The sequence below is a fragment of the Trichoderma gamsii genome, assembly GCF_001481775.2.
Source record: "Trichoderma gamsii strain T6085 chromosome Unknown Scaffold_12.2, whole genome shotgun sequence".
Classification (NCBI taxonomy): domain Eukaryota; kingdom Fungi; phylum Ascomycota; class Sordariomycetes; order Hypocreales; family Hypocreaceae; genus Trichoderma; species Trichoderma gamsii.
Genome location: NW_020171349.1, coordinates 154116 through 173851, shown reverse-complemented (window position 1 = coordinate 173851; position 19736 = coordinate 154116). Strand labels below are relative to the sequence as shown.

The 19736-nt window shown below is 50.2% G+C and overlaps 6 protein-coding genes across 6 annotated transcripts; 2 read left to right on the top strand and 4 right to left on the bottom strand.

The window, feature by feature from the left end:
* Positions 1–1280: 1280 nt before the first annotated feature.
* Positions 1281–2271, bottom strand: TGAM01_v204242 (hypothetical protein; the record flags this gene model as incomplete). Its single annotated transcript, XM_018801865.1, has 2 exons — positions 1281–1965; positions 2036–2271. 2 exons carry the CDS (start codon positions 2269–2271, stop codon positions 1281–1283), a joined length of 921 nt encoding a protein of 306 aa, XP_018665180.1.
* Positions 2272–2744: 473 nt separating this feature from the next.
* TGAM01_v204241 (hypothetical protein) lies at positions 2745–4253 on the bottom strand (the record flags this gene model as incomplete). The annotated part of the gene is made up of 4 exons (XM_018801864.2): positions 2745–2925; positions 2980–3358; positions 3413–3942; positions 4042–4253. The coding sequence occupies 4 exons, from the start codon at positions 4251–4253 to the stop codon at positions 2745–2747; spliced, it is 1302 nt and encodes a 433-aa protein (XP_018665179.2).
* An 841-nt stretch (positions 4254–5094) lies between these two features.
* TGAM01_v204240 (hypothetical protein) lies at positions 5095–6666 on the bottom strand (the record flags this gene model as incomplete). The annotated part of the gene is made up of 2 exons (XM_018801863.1): positions 5095–6513; positions 6574–6666. The coding sequence occupies 2 exons, from the start codon at positions 6664–6666 to the stop codon at positions 5095–5097; spliced, it is 1512 nt and encodes a 503-aa protein (XP_018665178.1).
* A 339-nt stretch (positions 6667–7005) lies between these two features.
* TGAM01_v204239 (ATP-dependent RNA helicase FAL1) lies at positions 7006–8359 on the top strand (the record flags this gene model as incomplete). The annotated part of the gene is made up of 3 exons (XM_018801862.1): positions 7006–7114; positions 7200–8240; positions 8301–8359. 3 exons carry the CDS (start codon positions 7006–7008, stop codon positions 8357–8359), a joined length of 1209 nt encoding a protein of 402 aa, XP_018665177.1.
* Positions 8360–15458: 7099 nt separating this feature from the next.
* On the top strand, positions 15459–17427 carry TGAM01_v204238 (hypothetical protein; the record flags this gene model as incomplete). The annotated part of the gene is made up of 5 exons (XM_018801861.1): positions 15459–15821; positions 16068–16343; positions 16415–16631; positions 16701–17290; positions 17344–17427. The coding sequence occupies 5 exons, from the start codon at positions 15459–15461 to the stop codon at positions 17425–17427; spliced, it is 1530 nt and encodes a 509-aa protein (XP_018665176.1).
* Positions 17428–18485: 1058 nt separating this feature from the next.
* On the bottom strand, positions 18486–19553 carry TGAM01_v204237 (preprotein translocase subunit YidC; the record flags this gene model as incomplete). Its single annotated transcript, XM_024549374.1, has 2 exons — positions 18486–18968; positions 19023–19553. The coding sequence occupies 2 exons, from the start codon at positions 19551–19553 to the stop codon at positions 18486–18488; spliced, it is 1014 nt and encodes a 337-aa protein (XP_024405838.1).
* Positions 19554–19736: the final 183 nt, after the last annotated feature.

The following is a 19736-nucleotide window of genomic DNA, read 5'->3' as shown; positions in this document are numbered from 1 at the left end:
AAGTTCATGGATAGCAGCATATTATACGACAGCTGAAGAGAAGTGAGGAAAAAAACATCATGCGAGTCAAGAAGCCGTCCAGAGCAAAAGGGGCGACACAGCAATTCAGACGCTGATCCGAGCGACACAACACCGAATTTCCGGAAGCATGTCGATCGTGTGTCGAGTCAGCCGTCAAATCCTTCGGTGTTCAAAAAGAAAAGCCCATCAGCAAGGGGCGCTTTTCCGCTCTAAAATACCTGGACGAGGAAAAAGACACGGAAAATTATTGTCGCGCCCGCAGATAATTAATCAGAAATGCCAGTCATTCGATGGAACCTGGCATTAATTTCCAGCAGTACTACTAGTAGTACTGCGCAGACTCCTACTCAAGCATAAAGTACATGCCAATACCTAAGTAGGTAGGTAGGTATGCTCCGGCCAGTCTGCTGCTGCTGACCACGCTACGCCCATGATTTTCTCCCTCCTCAGCTAGAGACAAATCTGATATGAGTGGTTGCACCGACAAGGGTCAGGCCCATGGTGGGCAGCTACCGAGCCAATCAGGCGTCGATGAAGTTGAACGGCCGTGTCCACAGCCAGTAGCTGGCGCAGCAGCCTCATGCAGAAGGATCATTTCGATGAGACATGCTGGTTAATGAGTAAAAGCAAAGGTGATTAATACCATGTAATAAATGACAGTTATAAAGCAGAATAAGAGCTTACTATAGCGGTAGCCCCCCGGCTCGTGCGACTGTAAATACAGTAATGGTGCCAGTTGCAGCGCATTGGCCTAAATCCACGTACTACCTTACCTAGGTACTAACTTACTCTCTACCTAGTACTTACTATATTGCCTCCATACTCCCTACTGCACCAAATGCATCAGGGCAATAAACGAGGTCTCGTGTCTCGTCAGAGCGCCTCTTGCACGCGCCTTGCCTGTTTCTTTCATTGTTCCGAGCCCAGATTACCGAAGCGATCTGCGACTTTGAGGCGCAAAACAAAAAAAAAATCCCCCACTGGCCTTGTGCCGTCATCACCCCACCTCCAAGCCTCGAGCCTCGCTGTTTGAGGCGCAAGCGAAGCGCAAATCATGCTTGGATCATGGTTCAGGAAATCCCCGGCGGTGAATGATCATCAGGCACCTCCACGTTCCCATGCAATGTGTACGTCAATGGCTGATTCATTATCATATGCTGTCAAAAAGAATACAAGATAGTCCAAATTTCGCGCAACCCAAAATCTACACTTTAAACCATCAACGCAAAGAAGCTCCGGAAAACCCCCCATTGGCTCTGTCATGATTCCTTTGCCGCCAGCCGCCTCTTCTTCTTCAGCAGCTTCTCCACTTCGCCAGCTCCGCGTGTCCGTAGACTCAATTCCTTGATCATGTCTCCCCATCGAATGTGCCCTCCGCATGATGGACAGTCGCAGCTGTGTGGTAGAATGGCTTCGGGGTCGTCATCGCTGGCCAAAGCACGCTTGCTCCAGCAGTCGAGGTGCCCCATTGCCTCGCAGCCATCATTGGGGCACATTGCATATAAACCTTGGTCAGGCTCCATTTCCTCATGGCAATGAGCACATTTGCCCTGTCTTTCGAATGATACCACGTTGTGTGCCTTTTCAATATACTCCTTCATCGGCCAGTAATCCAGAGGCAAAGAGTAAATACCCGATGTTGGCGATGAGCCATCAGCGGATGGGCCAAAGTCGCTGAATATCTGCAACCCGGTTCTAGTAGTGGTCTTGTTTGTTTTGATCCGGTCCTTCCAAGCTTCGTGAGCGTCTTTGCTAAAGAAATGCACGTTTAATGGCCATCTCGCGAAGCTTGGTACACTTGTAAGGAGGTGGATATTAGGAATGATGGAGTGAAGAGAATGCGGTGATCGTGCTGGCATGCCATTCTTTTTCCGCCGAGTCGCCACCGTGATGCGATCGTCTTTTGGTATATGGAGCGTAAGATGCGGGTTATTGAGCGCCCATCTTGTGAACCGAATATCAGTATCTGAGGCAATCTGCAGGGTAAGATACTCAGGCTTTACTAGACACCTACTCGAATTTCAAGGCTGCTACCGAGCTCGGAAATCCAGTGACAAGCACAATCATCTCCCAGGGCCGAAGACTCTCGCGCGATGTCCGCACTGCGCCGCCTTTGGCCTCGCCATTGTGCTGTTTGAGCCGTCTTGGCGGGTTTGGCGTGGATCCCACGTATATTGATTTGCTTCTCACTGTGGAGCGCAAAACGTAAACAGCATACAAAGCAGGCAGAGGTTTAGCCAGGCTTGACATGCCTATTGTTATTCACTGTATAGTATTGAGAATAATTTCTCAAGATAAGCACCAATTTCGGGCATGTCATGTCAGTGTAGGGTAAAAGGCTGTTGATGGACGCGCTTCCCCGAGTGTTTGCTTTGGCGATGGCTGAGCCGTGATGACTAAGCACGATTCACCTCGGGTAGCCTACATTGCAATAGGATCTAGGTATTATAGAAGAATAGTATTAAAGGCCTATTATCACTTTACTATGTAAATTTGGTATTAAAGTCCACCTGGCATTCGAATCACGCCATATCGCTGTTCTTCCCATAGGAAAGATACGTGTCTTGCCTTTGTCGCACTTGCACGAATTTAGTACTCCAAACGGGCTTCCATGCCTTTTTCTTAGGGAGACGTTATTCAGCACCCCAATCTCATTATCCAACACCCCAGCTGTAGCGTAACAAGGCAGCTATTCCATATATTAAGATACATGTGCATAACTGCTAAATCCTATTTTTAATAATAGCAGTAAAAGCAGCAGTAAAAGCAGTAGTAGCAGTAGCAGTAGTAGCAGTAGTAGCAGTAGTAGCAGTAGTAGCAGTAGTAGCAGTAGTAGCAGTAGTAGCAGTAGTAGCAGTAGTAGCAGTAGCAGTAGCAATAATCTGGCAGCAGCCCACGCCTAAGCTGGAGGGTTGGATAACAGAATTGGGGTGCTGGATAACGTCTCCCTTTTCTTACCGATAGGCTCGGTAATCATGTAGTTTCAGGCCAACCAGATTGCTGCAAACACGCTTAATTGCTGGCTCAAGCATGCTTTGAACGCTGCAATGGTGCTGGGAAGGGAGATATCTGGGATCTTTTGGATAGCTAAACCAGGTTGGCTTTTCAAATGCCAGTAGAATAGCTTTGAATTGTTTTAAGCTTTGGTCGCAGAATGAATCCGGAAGTTGATCTTGGTTGAGCTTGTGCTTGTCCATTCCTTTGATGAGCGCACCAAGAGTCATAGACGAGCACTCAAAGTTGCAGCCTTTGCTACCTTTACTAAGGTCTTCGCGCAAGTCGTGAAGCGCGCGTAGAACGAGATGAAGTGCACTTATTCGCTTTTGCTCAATGTCACCTAGGTGCAAATAAGTCAGTCCGGATCCTCAATATTTAAGTCGGAGTTGCATACCCAATAGCAAGGGAGGCAGTGGCAAACTCGTAGTCTCGAGCGAGCAATCACCTTCTTTCATAGCTAGCGCCGTCATTTGCTGGAAAATCAAGGATTCCGAAAAGACCCATGATACGAAGAGCCAAATCATAGACTCTCGGCCGTATGAGGTTGGCAAGCCGGGGCTGAGCTTCACCACCCACATTTGGGCAAAGACATCTGTTATTTCGTGGCACTTGTAATAATCTACGAGGACGGAAACCATTGCAAGGGTGTCCAAGTCGATGGACCGCGGCACTTTACGATGGTGGCCGTGAATAATGTTCATCAAGAGGGTAAACGCTTCGACGTTCCACTCCGTTGCTGCTATCTCATAACGCAGTTGCAGTCTTGTGTCGGATGTCTTCCGTGTCTCCATTTCAGTCACCTTTTCAGGACTCTCGAAAGTGCCATTGCTCTCTTTCCAGTCTCCGGATAGCATAGCATTAAAGACAGGCGACGCGAGACACAGGTGCCGTGAAGATAGTCGAAATTGCACTTCCTCAGGCTCACTAGTTTAGTTTGGTCAGTCCAAAGCCTTCAAGTAAATCTCATCCATCATCAACAGTGTAGCATCTGTACTGTCACCGGAAATAGGCTGAAGTGCTTACTTGCTCTCATTGAGTTCGTCCAATCCGCCCGGAAGTTTACCCTCAGACTCGGGCTTGGGATCGGCGCTTTCATCACTCTTTTCCTCTTCCCCTTGGTCGCCGGATGGTGTGACCGACGCAGATGGGTTCCAAATAAGCTCCTGCTGGTTTGGTTGTCGAAGGATTAGACACACGTCGCCACGAGGATCCAATTCAAACGATTGTCTCTTCATGGCCAAGTGGTGTAAAGATTTAGGGATGAATGCCTAATTCCAGTGAGGAAAGTGACAAGACTTAGAAAGATTACTTCGGCACAAGAGAGCTTCCCCAATGCAAAATCTCGGAGCCAAGTGAAAATGGCAAGATAGAGATGTAAGAGAGGGGGGAATAAGAAAAGAGTCGACAAACGGAAGTGAATGGTAGTCACTCGTGCGGGGTTAAGACATGTCTCACATGCTGTTCACATTCTAAATTAGGTGTGCGATTTCGGTATAATGTTTCCAGTTTTTGTTGTTATCTGTTTGGATGGTCCTTCAAACAGTTTGCCGCCAGCCGCGTCGAAAGTTGATTCGTCCACCTTACATATCCCCATCGGGCTGTACTATGCATGTAACTGGTCGAGGTCCAGGGTTTTGAAAAGGGAAGATATACATAATAACGTCGTGCAGAATTTTACTCTATATGTGTGAAAGTAATAAGCGAGATACGACGATAACTTTTACTGACGTCATATCAGTGTGCTCGTAGGTACCTGAGGCTCTGGTAATAAGACAATCACGATGAGAGGCTTCAAAAGCACATGCTCGGCTAAGCCACTTTTGACAAACATGTTTACCGGATTTCTATTGGTACATGACAAGATAGGTACCTAGGTACTAGTCATTAGGTATCTATGAGACAGATGTGCAAAACAAGCGTCACTAGGAGAGTCAAGGCCAGTAACTGATATCTCCATTATGCACGGCATTATTCCAGTGATTGCTTATAAATAGGTATGTAGTACTTGGCATAGTGTCCCTTGTAATCCCAAGATAATTTCTCCACAAACTCCCCCAATGATTATGTATATATGAATTATAGCAGACCCTGCTTTTGTAAATCGTAATAGACCTTCTCCGGCATGACATTTCCCTCGCCGTCCTCCATCTGCACGACGCTACCATCATCAATCTTGCCCCTCCTCTTTTCCTTCTGAATCTTCTCCCACAACCTCATTGCCTCATCAATGCCTGTGATATCCCTGAATAAGCTGGTGTTGGCAATACCCAGACATTTCAGACCATATACGTGGCGTGCCTCGTTGAAATGCTTGTCAAAGGCACGCCTGCCCATGTAGACGAAATTCCCACAGATTTCACAGGGGAATTCCACACCCAAACCGTGTAGTCGATACAGCCAAAAGGGAATGGGCTTTCCATCCCATGCCAAGGGAAGCTTGAGAGGGTTATAAATCTTTTCCTCGCCGTCTTCCCCTTCGCCGTCGGCCTCCTCGGTTGGCTCATGCCGGGTTTCAGTGACATTTAGGAGGTTCTCCAGCTCCTGCTGGCGTTCTCTTTCCGTCATACCCTGCTTACGCTCAACATTGACACGAGTATCGCTTCGCTCAGTGCTCATGGCGCCGGCCAATCGCTTGACTCTGTATTCACGCTCTGCCACGGCTCGCTCCTTTAGTCTGGTCGCAGAAACGGTTCCTTTACCAGATCCATTTGCTTCCGGTTTAGACCCTTCTTGCCGTTGGCTTCGCTGCTCAGCAGCCTTGATGTGTTTTCGCCCCGTGAGATGGTTCTTGTAGACGTTTTCGTTGCTGAATTCTTTCTCACAGTCGTCGCACCATATAGCGTCTCCCGTTCGCTGTTTAGCTGAATTCGACGCTCCCTGCTCCAAACTCCACCCCTCTACTTCATCCTTGGTCCAAACCTCCTCGAATTCCTGGTCGAAGTTCTGCATAATCTTGTCCACGTTCTCCAAAGGTCGAGTCCTTCTCATGAATGACTCAAGATAGCCACTTAAATCACCGACATATTGGAAGTATTGATCTGTCAGTTTCTCGTTTCGCTTAACGCCTGCGAAGCCAGGAGCAAAGTTGTCAAACAGCTCCAGATACTGCAGATACGTCAAACGTTTTACGTTTGGTAGATTTAGAAAGGCTTCGTGGCAGGTATTCAGATCAAAGAATCTTCCGTAAGCCTCTTCTCCTGAGAATAGAGAGTCGACGATGGACGGTAAGGGCTCTGATGGATCGCCATGTCTTGATAATTTGTATCGCTGCTCGGAGTTCTCTGCCTGCTCGTTGGGATATCTTGCGTGATGGTCTCGAACGTCCTTCCACTGGCGATAAAACTCTTCAAAGGGGTCTCCGCTGCCAATCTGCTGGATCTCTTGTGCCCTGTTGCCGGATTCGTCTTTGTAGATGTTCAGCAGATTCTGGGATTGTGCTTGAATTTGGTCTAGTAGCTGTGCGACTTCGTGATCGCGATTGAGTCTGTCGCGAATCTGCACCATGATGTATCATTAGCGTTGTAAGAAATGAAGCCGGAGGTTGGGAGAACTCACATGCTTGGGGTCCTCGCGGATGCGATCTGCGATGCCCTGTTCGAGGCGCTCTAGGTCCTCGTGAATATATCGCTGCTCTTCTAAAACCAACATTTTGTACCTTGCCGACGCTTGGAGAATTAAGCGGTAAGAAAGAGAAGAAATAGGCGCGGTATCAAGGGAAATCGTTTCCAACCAAGATATCAGACAGTTGAGTTGGTAGCGTTTGACGACTCCATAAAAAAACATCAGAGCTGGTCGCGTTTTGGAGAGCTGGGGGCAAAAGAGGCTTATCGGTATTGCCGGAGTATTGCCGCCACTAGAATCGTTATCGATCGAGCCAAAGTTTTAGAGCCCAGATCCCCCAACTGCTAACCTGACTTCATCCCAAAGCTGCCGACAGGTCCAGCATAATATTCTATCCTACATCATACCAGCACTCACATCTGCATCATGGCTGAAGGCGCTGGAGGAATTGACCGCAAGGCGGATGAGAGGATGGAGTTTTCCACCTCCAAAGAGGTGACGGTGCACCCGACTTTTGAGGCAATGTCGCTGAAAGGTAAATGATTTACTACCACCGCCTTTGCTAGCATTGCGGGCATTGTATTCGCTCATTTGAAGTCGCGCTGACGAGAAACCCGTAGAGAACCTCCTTCGCGGTATTTACGCTTACGGTTACGAGTCACCGTCCGCCGTTCAGTCGCGAGCCATTGTCCAGATCTGCAAAGGACGCGACACCATCGCACAGGCCCAGTCTGGTACCGGAAAAACGGCCACCTTTTCGATCAGCATGCTGCAAGTTATTGACACGGCCGTGCGCGAGACTCAGGCCCTTGTTCTGTCCCCCACTCGAGAACTGGCTACCCAGATCCAATCGGTCGTCATGGCTTTGGGCGATTACATGAATGTGCAGTGCCACGCTTGTATTGGAGGCACAAACGTTGGCGAGGATATTCGAAAGCTAGATTACGGCCAGCACATTGTATCAGGCACCCCTGGACGAGTTGCGGATATGATTCGACGACGCCATCTTAGAACGAGGCACATCAAGATGCTGATCTTGGATGAAGCAGACGAGCTCCTCAATAAGGGATTCCGAGAGCAGATTTACGATGTTTACCGTTACCTACCACCCGCGACTCAGGTCGTGGTCGTCAGTGCCACCCTGCCCTACGATGTGCTCGACATGACTACCAAATTCATGACCGATCCCGTCCGAATTCTCGTCAAACGAGACGAACTTACGCTCGAAGGTCTGAAGCAATACTTTATCGCGGTGGAGAAGGAAGACTGGAAATTCGACACGCTGTGCGATCTTTACGATACGCTCACGATCACTCAAGCTGTTATCTTTTGCAACACCCGTCGGAAGGTTGACTGGCTCACGGACAAGATGCGCGAGGCGAATTTTACCGTCAGCTCCATGCATGGTGATATGCCGCAAAAAGAGCGTGATAGCATTATGCAAGATTTCCGACAAGGTAACAGCCGAGTGCTCATTTCGACGGATGTTTGGGCACGTGGCATCGACGTTCAGCAAGTCAGTCTAGTCATCAACTATGACTTGCCAAGCAACCGAGAGAACTACATCCACCGAATTGGTCGCAGCGGACGATTTGGTCGCAAGGGTGTTGCCATCAACTTTGTGACTACAGAGGACGTTCGCATCCTCCGAGACATTGAGTGTACGTTCCAGAAGCTCCCCACATTCTCCATTTGACAGGCAACTAACAGGCGTGACTCAGTGTACTACTCAACTCAAATTGACGAGATGCCGATGAACGTCGCAGATCTCATCGCGTAATCCACTCTCCTTCTCGCACGGAAAAGATGCATAAGGGAAAAGTATAACTGCGGGCGCAACGTAATTGGGGCGAAATACAGAGCCGAGGACCAGGGGCAGGCCCGGCTCTTTAATTGTGGAGGAAAGGGGTAGCAAGTTCAATCAGGTGAGCAACTCCTCCTCATGACATTTTGTTGATTTCGCTAATGATATTGAGTGCTTAGATTGGTATTCAATTTTTTTTCTCCTTTTTGGGAACCGAGACGTGTTTGGATGATGGCTATGGATCTCAATCGGAGTATATGCTGCAATTGTCACCAGGTAACAGAAGTATCCATCAATAAAAGCTCAAAAAAAACACGCCATATTAGTAACTCGCTGGATTAGTACATGGCTGCACTCGTAGTTTCTCCCCATCACAGTCTCTATGCATCGATTATGTATAATAAGACGAGCAATCAGCAATGATCTGCGGATGCTGTTGTCGAGGGATGAATCGCTCAATAGCTTCAATTAACGCTTTTCCCTGTAAGGACGTTTTGAGACAATGAAGTCTGGTAACGATATTCAAGCATGGTGAGGCATTACGGTTAATGCAATTGCCAGTATGGCATTGGCCAGATCACTCGCTGATGTCAAAGATGTTGAGAAGAGTTGAATATTGCGAATGCGCTACTCTATTGTAGACTGAGAATATTTATTGATACATGTCTTTTTCTTCCATGAAGAGGCAGCGAACAGTGCTACCCAGCTCAACAATACCTGGACAGGGTTTAGGAGAGTTCAAAATGCTGTGAAAAAATTGTACCTCGGACAGGCTAATTTCCAAACTTGGGTAATCGACGAACAAAACTTCTGTGCATCGGCAACTGAGGACCTCGGAGACAAAAGGGCTCAATGTGAGATTGCTAGGAACGAATCAAGTGGCTGCATGCGTCTCTTATAGTTGAAGGCCTTAAAGAGGGTCAAAACAATAGAAAAGTGTAAAGTCGCTGACAGCCAATCAAGTAATCTTACCAGCCGCATTTGAAGGCCTTGGGGAGAGTTAAAAATGCTGTGAAGGTTCGGCCATTCGATGCATTTAGGATATCTAACTATAAACTCGCTAGCTTTACCAGTCGCATTTGAAGGCGTCGGGGAGAGTTAAAAATGCTGTGAAGGTTCGCTGGCAGAATACCCAATGCATTCGAGATACGAGATCTTCTGTCGTTCTTGCATCTGAGTTTTGTTTATAGCAACATTATTTGACTTCTTCTTTTCCTTGTATTTAAGTTGCTGATGAAGAATCTCGTCATCATTGGTGCCATGGACGTTTAATAGTCATGTCGCTTCGATGCAAAGCGGGCGCATCATCAATACTAGCAGGTAAGATCTCGGTTGTAAGGCAAAAGATGAGCGTACTTGAAGTCATCCGTGAACAATTGTTACTATAATCTTGAGATTGGCTCAAAAACAAGCATCTTTTTTCAACCTTCCATGTTGCAAGGATAATTGGTCCTAGTGTTGTTGGTAGTAGTATGTTGCACAGAAGAGGCATGTGATTGTGTCTATACACGTATTTGCCAGCACAATCAGATACAGCTCATTTCTCTGCTTCACACCCAACCAACACAAGTAATTTCCAAAAGTTCGAATCATGTTCGTCGCTTATAACAGGCTTCATACACTTGTCCTCGCGTACAGCGTGGCTGGCGATAATTCGCAAATTCGGGATCAACTCCCGGGTAGCGAGAGCTCTCAAGTCACAAGACATGCGCACATGCACCAACAACACCTCATTACGGCACATCTGATGCCAATCTTAATTAATCAATCGCGATATTGCAAAGGTAGCACAGCATGTGATCACACGGCATGCGTCCAATCAATGATTTTGTGTCGGAAAGATACGCATCAGATAGCCTGCGAGCGATGGACACCCATCTCTGGATTTTGCACAGCGCGTACAGCGCGAATGGAAGCAATCATAGGTAGTGCTACACCCTCATTTCGTAGATTTCGCCAGATTCGAATTGAACTGAAACAGACTGGTGTGAGACATCGAATGCGGTGGTGTAGTAGCATTGCTGCACCGTTCTCGTTGCGTCGCACTGACTAACACGTAGTAGGCATCTACCCGCGTGCAACGTCATTTTAAATGACGACTGCGACCCTACCGCGTATCCTTCCTGAATTGAGCCTCACTTTTTCGAGAAGAGCATGGTGAAGAGCATGGTGCGCGCTATATCGCACAGGCCCCCGAGTTTATTCGCTACCATGGCCGGTTTGCTGGGTCCCGAGGCGGCAGACGGTAACTTTTGCCGCTCTCGATCACCCCCAAGCTTGCCTCGTGGGAAAGGGCTGAGAGATGAGTCTGGATTTGGGCGAGGTACGTACTGTCCTTGCTGCTTCGTGTTAGTTGAAGCACCGCTCTGTTCTTGTTGGCTTGAAGACAATTCCCCTGTGCAGGTAGGTGCTAATTGTAGTAGCCATCCACTGCGCGAATATACATCAATGATACTAGTAGCTAGCAATTGCACGGAGTAGATTATGCCAAGCCCATACTCTCTGGCAGTCGCCCAAATCCTGCAGAGTAGCGGGAGTGCCAAAATGAAGAGCAATCCATATGCCACTGCAAGCTTTACCGAGTGGAATGCCCACCTTGCGGAGCTGCCCTGACAAAGAACGGATACCGAGATTTGTTTCGCCGGGTGGGTAAGGCAAGCCCCTCTCCTTACGGGGACTCGGGATGGCTCGCCGTCGCAATGTAGTGTATACTGCAGGTCCATAAACACGTGAAAGTGGGAATAGGAACAAGGCAGAGAACGATAGCAACAGCACAGAAGAGGCAGGGAAATGCCTTCCCCCTGGGCTAGGCGTTTGAAGGAGACGGCACGCAGCGCTGCCAAAACGCTTGACAGGTCAATTTCTTGCAGTGATGGACATGAGGTGAGCCGTCCAGCGTAGCATGCGTGCACTGCTGTAACAGGAGCATCATCTATCTGCATGGAGTTCCAGAAAGACTTTTTGATGTGTACAGTATCATTTGCGCGGAGTTAGAGCCAGTACCGGCGCAGGAGCTCATGTATGCCTGCTCGCTTCATGTCTGTCGCCCAACATCGAGTTCGTGCATCGGCGAATTTGCTAATGTGGGCCGTAAGGTCTCATTCTGGTTCATCTGCATATATTAAACATTTCCATCCACGGAGCGGGCTCCGGGTTGCTGGGAGAAGAAGCCGGCCCTGTGCCTACTCTGGCATGGAGAGGAAGCAGAAGAGGTCGCTTCGTTGGTTTTGCTGGTTTGGGCCTAGGTGGCCTGTAGCTCTTGTAGTTTAATATCCGCGGTCCTGCTAGTACCAGTCGAGTATGGTAAGCACAGGTTCGCTCGGTGTGATGCTCCGCCATGGCTCTTTTCGGCTTGGGCTGTGGGTGGGAGAGTCCGAACTGCGACAGGGCTGGTCTGTGTGCCTGTTTGCTGGTTCTGGTGAGCCATGGCCAGGCAGCTGGGCATGATGTCGATGGCAGCAGAAATACTCAATATTCAAAACTCGTCAGGGAATCCAATGGAGATGAACGCTGCGATGCCGAACCGGCGACTAAAACAAGCATGTCTTGATTGTAACATGGCATCATTTCCCGGGATGGTCTTCCTGGATTAGGATGGCCCCATATTCGACGCTGTGGATAATTATTGGGCAGCCCATCCCATCTCAAGGGTATCAAACAATGGCCAAGAACTGAAGTTGCACCGGCGAAGCCACGCAGCGAGATGTACAAGACAAGACGCGAGCCTCTTGCAAAGCCGCGCAACCAATTGACGGCCATCTCTGCCCCGTTTCCTGTTTTGACTGCTCAATCAAGTCAATCAAGCGCGGAGGCGTTACAGTGATGGTTCGATGTTTCTGGCCCGCAATCCTTGCTGTGCGTTTCAAAAACGGGGATGTATCGTGAAAAGTCCCTCTGGCCAATATAAAGGCTGATCGGAAAAACTTCTTTATCGCCTAAAGCCAGGCTGTCGAGATTGACAAGCCCTTACCCTGGGCACTCATGTACCACCTACTTGGAGTAGTAGTTGGTATTGCCGTTCACTGGCCGGGGGTAAACCAGAATACTGGTGCTAGACGCTTAGCACAAAGCGGGTGGCATGATCCAATGTCAATTGCCTGACAGCAACGAAGAAGAAGCAGCAGCAGCAGCAGCAAAAAGGGCCCCCAATATCGCCGGTGTGCCACAGCATGGATGAGCCGCACCAAGGCCGGCCAAATGATCAAGTGTTGATGAGATGAGGATCGCAGACAGGCAGCAGCCAAAGACAGCCTAGCCCGAGGAAAATAAAATGACGATTACGACGGTACCTGCGGTAGCCCAGCCCGGGCCGTGTACCTGTGCGATTCCGAGGTCACTGCCGCGCCGCCACGGGTTGCTGCACGGTCCCTGCGCGGTTCCCTGTGGGCGGTTTGGCAGTGGGCGACGACAGCCGGTACCAGGCGCATACCTGGGCGGTACGTCGGCGGGAACAAGGTACGAGCACACGCGCGTGGTAACATCTCACTTCCGGAATGTACATCCGTACCTGCAGCGCCGGAGGCAGGGATGTGAATTGCTCGGCCTTACAGCACGCCTTTTTTTTTTTTTTTTTTTCTTTGGTTTGTGCAACTCTCTTGTTGATCGTCTCTTTTCTTTTCGTGTGTGGTCTTGTGTCAGTGGTTGGAGGGGCTCCCAAACTGGTCGCCGACCGAGGGACGAATCACGAAAAGAGTCTAAAAGAGATGAGATGAAAAGTGCCTACTTCCCTGTATAGCATGGCTGACATTGGACGAATTGGTACAGCGCTGCAGCAGCACCGCAAGGCACCTGCAGCGCTGTATCAGCACGTGCAGACTCGATTCCATCGATTCCATGCTCTTCCATCTCGTCTCTTCTCAGCCCAGCCCAGCCTAGGTCACTCTCTGCACAAAGTGCGTGCATCAGTGCTTTTCTACATCATCCGCTTACAGTAAAAAGGTGAATCGCAGCTGATCGCCAGGCCATCGCCAATCGGCACCACGACCGCCCGCCAAAAGGGCTAAAAAGCTGCGGCCTGGCGCTTGGTCTAGAGGGACGCTTGGACTGCACCGCCCAGAAGCCCAGAATCCCAGAATCCCAGAATCCCCAAGCGCTGGGACCGTCCAGAGCAGAGGCCATCTCGCCACCATCATATCTATGTACTCGCATGTCTGTGCTGGTGCTGGTGCCAGTGGTCCCTTGGCCGTGGTCCTCTTCTCCTCGTCCCATCGCATCGCATCCTGGTCCGCCAAACCCATCAAAGAGCCACTGCTGAAGGAACAAACCCTCCCCGCTTGTCTCTTCTGGGGCGGACCGAGTCCCCAGCCGCTTGGAAGCGCGAGAAGGGGCCCGAGTCTGCCCAAATGGCGTCCGGGATGCTGCTCAACCCCTGGCCGGCGTGTCTTCTGGGTCTTTGGGGGAGCCACCCAAGGTTGCCCGCACCGCTGGCTCTTCTCTCCACGCCGAGAGGCCACTAAATAAGTGGCTACGGGTCAAAATCTCAGGGAGCACGAGCACCTCCCCAGGGCTTATGATGATGGATGCTGCACACTGTTGAGGAGAAAGCAGCAACTCAACTCTTTGGCCCTGTATGCATTGCTGACTATCGTGGTGTGTAGTACATGCAAACAAGCACCATAAGCTGCAGATGCTTGCACGGGCATCTTACTGTATTCTGCTGATGAGAGGAGACGAGCCTGATGCGGTTCACGTTACGTTATGCTAGTGCAGATAAGGCTTTTGGGCTGCTTGCAGCTCAGCGGGCTAACAGCAGCTCGGGTGCTGCTAGCGACCTGTAGCGTCAGACCTTGCACGTCTTGGTGCCATTAGGCGCCCTGTCGACTCGAGTGGCGACGGTAGCCACAGGCGGTGCTTCTCTACGGACAGGTTGCGGATATCGCAAATCGGGATGCTAGCCGCGACGTGCTAAAAGAGGCCCCGGTAGCGCGCACTGGCGGAATGGAGCTCGTCGCTCTGTGTAGGTACCCTGCCGCAATAAGTGAGTGGCGTCTGGTTTCAATGGGACTGCCAATCCAAAGCTGCTGCTACAGGTGGTATTTCTGGTGTAATGATGAGCTACTAGTAATTCTCACTGCATCCTGCACTTGTCACATCCTGCACTTGTCAAATTCACACACAGCCACCTCCATCGCAGCGTGGCGGCAGCACCACTGATAGCTCTGGCTGCTAACGCTGGTAGTACAGCAGTTCCAGCGCCAGGCACAGTGCCGCTATTAGCTGCTAGCTCACTGCCCCTGTCGCTGTAGCCCGGACGCCGACTCGTCGTACCTGGCAGCTGGTAACCGCTATTGGGGCCAATCTGGGATTCATGGGATGCTGGTCGCTCTATTTTTTTTTCTCGCACCCCCGCCGCTCTCCTTGCAATTTGTAGCCGATGCGATGGGCGGGTTCGTTCCCTTCCAGTTCCGGCTCTTTGGCAGCTCGAGTCGGGGGTTCTGGGTTCTGGGCGGCGACAGTTCCCTAAAATTACCAGGCCGGGGGGTGTAGAATAGTGCGTGTACTGGGCTGTTAAGCTACGGAGCTTATGTGCAGCAGCGGGAAACAAAAATCTTGTGCTTGGGGGATCGATATTGGCATTTCTCTCTTCTTCTTGTCCTCGGCTGTCACCTTGACCTTCGTGCGTTGCTGTCTTTCTACCGGACGCTGATTCTCTCTCTTGTTCATTACATTTCTCTTCTTCATTTCTGCACTTCTTCACGCTTAGCTCACTTTGTTCCGTTGATTCGCAGCTCAGCCAGCAGCTGCCAAGTACCGAGTACCTTGCACGAGATACCCTTTTAGCCATCCAACCACATTTTGCCTATCCTCATCCTCATCCTCGTCCTCATCTTCCTCGTCTTGTCTCCATTCTCTGTATCGGTCCATCTATCTGCGGCTGCCCATCGGAGCTTCTTGTTTGGCGTTCGAAAGCCGAATATAGCGGATCCGGTGTCCGTCGTCGTCCATTCCTCTATATCGAATCATACACGCAGATACATACAAAAAGAGAGGAGGAAGCTCTACTAACTATCCGCCCACGAGCAAAGCTCTACAACCACCGTCCTTCACTCAGCCTCTGCCGGCATAATCAACAGCCATGGGTATCTTCTCCCGTAAACAAAAGTCCCCTCGAGAGTCGGGCATCCTCGAGTCTCAGTCCACCACCAGCTTCGGGTCTTCCACATTCCGGGGCCTGGCCAACAACCGCGTGTCCGCTGGCAGCATGTTGACGCCCAATACGCCTCTATCGCCGCTGCCCTCGCTCAAAATACCCAAGCTGGATCTGCCCCGACCTCCGGATCCAGCGCTGGACCCGGCGGGCTACCTGCGAAGCTTGGGCGCAATCCGAGACAGGGCCAAGGTCCTGTTAGAAAAGGCCGAAGACAACGAGCTGGTCCATTTCGATGTTGATATGAACAAGTTTCCCAACGTGGTGACTTTTGTTTCAGGGCTTATCAAGGTACGTTTGTTTATTTGTTGGGAGATCCAAAGCTTGTGGCGAAGGATATGCTATTTGGTATTGTCAAGCTGGGCTCGGATTGTTTCTCTTGCTCTGCGCTCCCCCCCTCTCGCGCAAGACAGTGGACTGTTCAAGATGGCCTGTTCGTTGCTTCGCTTGCCTCTAAGCGCGCCTTCCCATTGGGTCACGCTAGCCATCATCTCATTATCTGTATAGCTGGGGCGAAATTAGACTAACAGGATACAGCGAGACCACGAGGCTCCTTTCCAGGACATTCCCAGCCATGGCCGTTATCAGCATTTCTGCATAGGGGGCCGAGACCGGATAGCCGAGCTTCTGGGGAGCTGGGGTGACAGCGTCGACAACACAGAGCGCTGCCGCCGACTTGTCGACCTCTTCTTCATCAGCGTACTGCTGGATGCCGGCGCTGGAACTACATGGACCTACAAAAGTGTCGACAATGGCAAACGCTACAGGCGCTCTGAAGGCATCGCAATCGCCAGCTTGGAAATGTTCAAATCGGTAGGTTTTAACGCAATGATTTTCGAATACTCCTTGGCAAAGGACCTGATTTCTAACCCGGCGCAATCTAGGGAATATTCTCTGCAAGCCCAACCAACAAGCATCAAGTCGACAAGACGGCATTGGGAGCCCTTTCGGTAGCTAAGATTGCCTCGGGCATGCAGTCTGACCCCGACAACGAAATTGTTGGCTTGGAGGGCCGAACCGAGGTTTTGGTCAAGCTGTCAGAAGCTCTTGCAGAGCACCCAGAGTACTTTGGCGCTGATGGCCGCCCTGGCAATATAGTTGGTAAGTAACCCCCTAATTTTCGCCATTACATGCCTCAACGTTTGTGCGCCATTCTAACCATATTTACAGACCATTTGCTGTCACATCCCGCAACACAAATGTCATCGATTCTCATCGTCCCCCTACCAGTCCTGTGGACCATTCTAATGGAAAGCCTTGAGTCCATCTGGCCCTATCGAACAGCAATCAACGGCGTCCAGCTTGGAGATGCCTGGACCTGCGAAGCCTTGCCCACCTCCGGACCAAATTCGTGGGAATCCATCCTGCCGTTTCATAAGCTGACACAGTGGCTTGCGTATTCCCTCATGCAGCCCATGCAATCCCTGCTAAACATGTACTTTTCCGGAACAGAGCTATTGACTGGCCTGGCTGAGTACCGCAACGGCGGCCTCTTTGTTGATCTCGGCGTTTTGACTCTTAAGGAGGTCGACATGGCCCGCGGATTGGCCAACTACAGCGAATACTGCAAGACGTCCGGCCTCAAGGTCATTGAGGTGGCTCCCATGTTCCCGACTTCGGATGATGTCATTGTGGAATGGCGCGGCCTGACGATCGCTCTGCTGGACAAGCTATGTGAGGAGATCAACCTGGCGCTGGAGTCGGAGTTGGATGGCCATGAGATAACCATGGCACAGCTAATGGAAGCTGGCAGCTGGAAGGTAAGGAGAACACTCAACACTCGTGGAAGAATGTCGACTAATTATTTCAATAGGGAGGTCGTGAGATTGCCGAGATTAATCGGCCAAATACAAAGGAGCCGCCGATTTTAATCGAAAGCGACGGAACAGTATTCTAAAAACAGTCGCGATAGCGGGTGCTCTTCTCTTCTCACTCACCCCCTTCATTGACCCGAAAACTACTATTTAACTGCACACCAAAATTTCACCCTCCTTTTCACCTTTTCTTTTCTCGATCTATATATGGGAAGGCATGCACTGCTTTATTTGTCATTTTGGGCCTGTTCTTTGTTTGTTTGCGATGCGGAAATGATAAGCAGATCTTGGTGGTTTCTATTTTTTCTCTTTTGTGTTTCCATTCTCAACTTGATTACGATTTGGTAGATACTTACTTGCGGAAAATCGTACAAGAACAGAAAAAAAATGGACAAAGGAAAAAAAGATTTTGGAAGCTGTGTTTGAAAGAAAAGAAAGCAAAAGGAGAGAGAGAGACATACAACACAGAGAGAAAGGTTATGGGATATCTGCTTTTTTCTGGTGCTACTATGGCGGAGGAAAAATAAAATAAAATTAATACGGGCTTTGCGTTGCTCTGCCCGTTTTCTTCTTTCTACTATCTGGCGTTGTTCTTGTCTTTGTATAGGTACTATTTCGTATGGTGTTGGTCTCTTGTTTTTAGAATCATTGATCCTTTTCAAGCTCCGGCAACTGGGCTGAAGGATTGAGCCCCTTGTTTCTTAGGCATCCCCCTTTTATTTCTTAGTCATGGTAGATTGACTGACACTTTCAGTAGTAGTTCGTTTAATAATGTTTTTAATTTGTCGAGAGTGTTCTTTTGAATTGCTTTGGTCTATTTGCGAAAAGAGTTTTTTTCCCACTCTGCCCCTATTACCTATTGTACAAGATTTCGACTTTGAAGATTTTCTTTTCCTCCCCCTTATCCTCATCATTTGATGCCATCTTTTTACCCCGTCTTCGCCGCGCTCGATACGCTCTACGTATGTACCTAGTATATACTGTTACACTGGCGAGTTTTATAGATAGTACATGTACAAGAAAGGGTTGACCCAAAAGAGAACGTCCACCTCTCTCCTCCCAACAGCGCTTTTGACTGCTATCATGTTATAAGTTCTTCATCTTTCCATCTTTCCAAGTCTATGTGGCAGTTTTTTTTTGTTTATTTCTTGCTCTTGTATTTCAGCTCAAACTGCTCGCGCTCCTGCTGCTTCCGCATATCCTCCAACTTGCGAATCATCTCCCTGCGCTTCCTCTCGGCCTTTTCCTGCTCCGTGCCAGAGTACGTGCCGGTGTAGTTGGACACGGACTCGGAAACGCCCTTTTTCATGTCGTCGAGGCTGGTGGTGAGTCGCTCCCGAAGGCCGCTGAGGCCGGGGGCTTCGGAGCGGGGTGCCTCGTACTGGATCTTCTTCTGAGGGGCGGGCGCCTCGTCGACGGGGCCGGTGGGCAGGCCGAGGGAGCGGCGGATGGAGGTGATGTTGAGGATGAGGGCGGTGAGGAGGGTAGAGGCGCCGAGGGCGACGGTCATGAGGTTGACGGCGGCGGAGAGGAAGGTGGTGCCGACAAAGCCGACGGTGCCAAAGATGTACATCATGGGCTTGAGCATCTTTCGCTGCTGCGGGGGGGTGTGCTTTGCGTTGATCTGGGGATTTGGTCAGTAAGATGCTAAAGACAAGGCGTGACGAGTTCAACTAACCAGAAGAGCACCCATCATGAAGGCGGTACCGGCAGCGGGAAGAATAAAGTAGGGATCAGTGGCGGAGAGGTCGGTGAACCACAGGAAGCCGGCAGATTCCAGCGAAGGCACTGGGATGTGCACCATACCGCTGACAATACGGAAGAGGCCGAATGTAAAGGGGATCTGCGCAAGTGACCACATGATGCCCCAGTTGCTGACGCCGTACTCGGATCGCAGCATCTTGTTCAGGACCTGGCCGCGCTGACGCTTCTCCATGTCGCCCTCCTGGAAGCCCTGCTGGACGAGCTTCATGGCCTCGTTCGATCGAGGGTCCTTTCTCATCCGCTGCATGATGGCGTTGAATTTGAGACTCTGGATCTGGGGGTAGAACATGAGAGTTCGCAGCAGGACGGCCGTAGCCATGATGGAGGCACCCCAGCCGAGGCCAGACCACACGTGAACGTGCTCCAGAATCCATTGCATGACGGAAGTGAAACCGATGCCGTAGTCCAGTCCAATCGCGTGCAGGTAGCCGATATCCTCGGGCATGTTGAGGATGTCCTGGCCGTTGATGAGGGCCGAAATCGAGGAGAGGTCGACATCGGAGGCGGCGACGGCGGGTTCGGTCGCAGACGCAGAGGCAGACGCAGCGGCGGCAGCATCAGCGGGAGCAGCAGAGGTTGCGGCAGAAGCCTGCTCTACGGACGCCTGTGTAGCAATAGCATCGCTGGC